The 4,508-nt window shown below is 39.0% G+C and overlaps 1 protein-coding gene across 1 annotated transcript; it reads left to right on the top strand.

The window, feature by feature from the left end:
* The first annotated feature begins 2,106 nt into the window (after window positions 1–2,106).
* On the top strand, window positions 2,107–3,661 carry ntrnl3 (natterin-like protein 3). Its single transcript, NM_001386637.1, has 2 exons — window positions 2,107–2,172; window positions 2,427–3,661. Exon 2 carries the CDS (start codon window positions 2,429–2,431, stop codon window positions 3,374–3,376), a length of 948 nt encoding a protein of 315 aa, NP_001373566.1. The 5' UTR covers window positions 2,107–2,172; window positions 2,427–2,428; the 3' UTR covers window positions 3,377–3,661.
* Window positions 3,662–4,508: the final 847 nt, after the last annotated feature.

The raw sequence follows: 4,508 nt of genomic DNA, 5'->3' as shown, positions 1-4,508 counted from the left end.
TTAAGATGAACCATATTTAAACCAAGTGTGCCGCAAGCCTGCGTTTGAGTGAAGGTCTCGGCCGTTAGATCGCCCCCTGGGGGCTGGCTGCAGTACAAGTCATAAAGCCCGCCTCCTCCGTGTTAATAAAGGAGACTTGAGCCCAAATAAAAAAAATTATTACACTTGCCATAAAATGTCCCGAAAGATGGTTCTGGTCGATTAAGGCACTGGTTATTGTGCTGAAATAGGTGCAGATCTTCATTTTTGTAAACAGTTTGTTTTTAGCAGTAATTTAATGCTGGGCGTGTCATCGTGATTGACAGCTGTGATTGACAGTTTCTCAAAGCAGCGCGTCTGAGCTTCAGCAGGAGACTGAAGTGTTATTATTCGATTTCTGTGTTATTTTACCATGACAACATGAGTTCAGCAGTAAACTACAGTTTCTGACATACATGATCCTGGTGGAACACTGTTTATTCGCTAAGGTCAGGGCTTTTTTCGGGCTTTATTAGTTTGCTGATAACAGGAACTGATGCCCGATTCCAGCCCGAGTCAATCAAGCAAGATGCGGCGGCCGAGCGAGCCGGCGCTGCCGCATGCGAGCCGGAATCAGCCCGCGACGCCGCGAGTAGGTTATGTGCGCTACGGCCCGGAGCTGGCGCGATTGAATATATAAAACCCTCATATTTGTTAACGTTATTACATCCATTTGTGTTGATATGACAGCAAACGCATGCTGAGAAGTTCGGGAGGCGTGGTTGATTTTACATAAAGCGTTTGGTTGGAAGCTCGACTCTGCTCATTTTCGCGGCTCCTCCTCTGGCTCCATCAGACAGTCCTTCTGCGCATGTCAAGGCTCCAATTTCAGCAGTCTTTTGCGACAGTTTGTGCCTGTCAAGCAGGCGTTTTGCCCTCAAGGCGTTCAATGGGAAAAGGGGCTGTCGCGTCGTCCATATTTTTTACAGTCATTGATTCAAACCCTTTAAGGTACAAATGTCTCTTAAATCACTTATCTTTGAATTCGTTGAATCCCGTAATAAAACACCTTCTGCTGACCCAACTTCTGGCCTCAGTGTCCTCAGCATTCCACCTTCTACCATAGAAGTAGAAAACATATCCACCGACCCATTATCCATACTAATTACTTCTCTTGTTTCAAAACAGGGAATCAAATCTCTCCACCGGTCAGATATTGAGCTCTATTCCGCGGCGATTTCCGAACACCTGTTCCGCACATCATTCAAATCTCGGAGCTTCACATTAGAATCACTCGAAAAGTTTCCTTCATAATCCATTGGAGAAGGCCCAGGAGACTGATCAAACAGCAGACACATCATTATAATCGCCCAGTCACTTGAATTTCTTCGCATTTGTCTGATGCGACGTTGTTTCTTTGGACAGTGAAGCCATGGCCGATAAAAAAGCGAAAAAATAACGCCCTTTCCAAAGCCGAAGTGTTTACATCCACGTCTCATTTGATTATCCTTACTCTTAATATTAAAGGAAAAATCATCTTTCACTTCTAAAGTACGATTTAAGAGTATAACTGAGCAGCGTGATTAACACTCCACATCTGCCTGCCGCCATTTCTTTACACATGTCACTTTTAAGAGTCTCTTTAACACTAATGTTATAAAGAGATCAGAAATTTTGTTTAAATATTTTATTTTCGACTATTTGCCCTAATAATATTAGTAAATTAAAATAAAGTGGGTAAATGACAAAAAAATCCTAATGCTTCTAAATATATTGTTAAAAAAATTATTATTTTTATTATATTTTATTTTAATAATTATTAATACTGAATGATATGAAACATGATATCATGATGATATGTTTGCAGTGTTGCCTAGCCTTATATCTACATGAAATACACTGACTTTCTAAACATGTTCACATGGTAAATATTTGAAGTAGATGCATTTGTGTGCTTGAAGTTCCTCTTGAAGAATTTTTCGCTTTGTTTCTTTTTCATTTTGTTACTTTCATCCCTGCTCTCCCACAGGAGACCAACCCTTTATGACCAAATGCATCTATCCTTTTTAATGCAAATGTCTGACTCATAGACCCAGAGCGTGTGCACTGCCAGCTCTATTTAAGCAGCATCCCAATCATGCTCTTGTCACTTTTCTGGCTTTCACCTGACGAGTTGCATATTGAGAAGCTCTTCTTCAGACTTCATTCATTCAAGTGAGTGTAATTCTTGTTATGGGCACCTTAAATGTAATGCGTGTAGCTCACGGTTTGAAACTTTAAATGACATAAGGATATTATATAATATAGCAGTAATTGTGACACCAAGTTAATGAGAAACAAGGAACAAATAAAAGTGTTATGGATGCTTGTTGGGTCTTCAAGAAAAAAATACAAATGTACCATATTAAAATTTGTCTATATAATAATCATGATGCTAATTTTGTGATCTTTATATCTAATTTCCTCAGAGATGGCCTACCCAACAACATTAGGGCAATGTGGTAGTGGAGGAGGTACACCGTTTTCATTTACTGGTGAAAATAATGGGGCCAGTTTGCAGAGGATCTGGGTTTGGGTTGGAGGATGGCAGATCAAGGGTGTCAGGGCCTGGCTTACAGATGGAAGAGAAAAATCCTTCGGAGAACCTTATGGATCACATCAAGAGTATGTGTTTTCACCTGGAGAGCTTTTTACCTCACTGTCCGTCTGGGGGAACGGAGCAGGAACACGTCTCGGGGCCATCAAATTCACGACCAACAAGGGTGGGAAATTTTTTGCACATATGACAGACTGGGGTTTAAAAACTGAATATCCCATGGATGTCGGCTCTGGATTTTGTCTTGGCATTTGTGGAAGATCAAGTGAAGACATCAACCTCATGGGGTTCATGTTTCTCAATGCAGTTCAGTCATCAGTTCTCACCAATGTCAAGTATCCCACCATCAAGGAGCTGATCCCAAAGGTGGCTATGGAAGAGATCAAGTCAGTCACTTGTAAGAACGAAACCTCAGCTACTCAGCACCAAACAATCGAAAGCTCAAAGAAAGTGATTAAAAAATCTTCATGGTCTGAGACTTCCAGCTTCTCATCAACATTCAGTATGTCGGTGAAGGCTGGGATTCCCGAAGTTGTAGAAGTTTCTACAGAATACAGTGTTACTGTTGGAACTGAAAGCACTTATGGTCTGGAGGAGGAAGAGGAGAGAAATGAAACCCTGACCACCGCTGTTGAAGTCCCACCAAAGAAGAAGGTGGATGTTCACATTACTATTGGCAGAGCCAGTTTTGACCTGCCGTACACTGGCACAGTGAAGATCACTTGCAAGAATGGCAGTGAGTTACAGTACGAAACCAAGGGCCAGTACAAAGGCGTCACTTACACTGATATTAAAGTGAATACGGTTGAAAAAGATCTGTAATGTAAAAACAGATTGTTCAGCAGCAGAGTATCAGTTGATTTACCTTTGATTGGGTTTTGTTTGCACTCTTCTTCATTTGATCCTTTCTAAATGAGTTTCTGCTTAATGTTTTTTAAAAGAGGAAACATACTCAGCATTGTTGTTTTTAAATAATCGTTTCATATTCTGTTAAAGAATGATCTTACAGCTTCAACCCTTTTGTAATCAGTGGCAGATCATGTGATTTCACTTATAAGAATTAAGTGTTTAAGTGAACAGAATAAAAAGCATTGCATTTCAAATAAATCTTGTGTAGTTTTGTTTAATGGTGTTATTTCAGTTAAAAATGAGTGTGAAATAATCTATTCATCATGACAGTAAACTCTAAACAAATAAACATACAGAAACGCAGATAAAGATTCAATGCAGCATATGTTATATATTACAATTTTTTCTGGGGTTTTGTGGAAAACAAACTAAATTCAAATAGTTTAACAAAAGTCCTGACTTGGCAAATGGTGTATGTGTTCCCTGAAAAAATGTGAGAGACACCATTTAAACCCTGGAATCTAACAAAACAAACAAACTACTATGCTACTTGCTAATGCTACTACTGTGTGCTCCAGAAAAAAAATCTATTAAGAATCAAATCAGAAAAACCAGTAAAAAGTGAAAATACAAATTTCGTAAAGCTTGGTCTCCTAAACATCAGGTCACTTGCAAATAAAGCACTTATCATAAATGAAATAATAACAGATAACAATCTTAATGCACTCTGTCTCACTGAAACCTGGCTGAAACAAAATGACTATATTAGCTTAAATAAAGCAACTCCCCCAGGATTCTTATATAAACATGAGGCTCGTCATACTGGTCGTGGTGGTGGAGTTGCATCAATCTTTAGTGATTTCCTTAATATTAATCAGAGAAAAGGACTTATGTTTAGCTCCTTTGAAGTATTAGTGCTTAATGTTCAGCTTCCAGATACTATGCAAAAACCTATGTTATCTCTCGCTTTAATCACCATATATAGACCCCCAGGACCCTATGTCAATTTTCTAAAAGAATTTTTTGATTTTATTTCTGACTTACTAGTCAAAACTGATAAAATGCTAATTGTAGGTGACTTTAACATCCATATAGATGACGCTAA

Source organism: Danio rerio, chromosome 7 (assembly GCF_052040795.2).
Source record: "Danio rerio strain M-AB ecotype USA chromosome 7, GRCz13ab, whole genome shotgun sequence".
Lineage (NCBI taxonomy): Eukaryota > Metazoa > Chordata > Actinopteri > Cypriniformes > Danionidae > Danio > Danio rerio.
Note: the sequence above shows the minus strand (reverse complement) of the source record. Positions and strands in the feature narration are given on the sequence as shown.

Bases quoted from the DNA above. Each gene is read 5' to 3' on its own strand.
- ntrnl3 (NM_001386637.1), top strand. From the start codon at position 2,429: ATGGCCTACCCAACAACATTAGGGCAATGTGGTAGTGGAGGAGGTACA.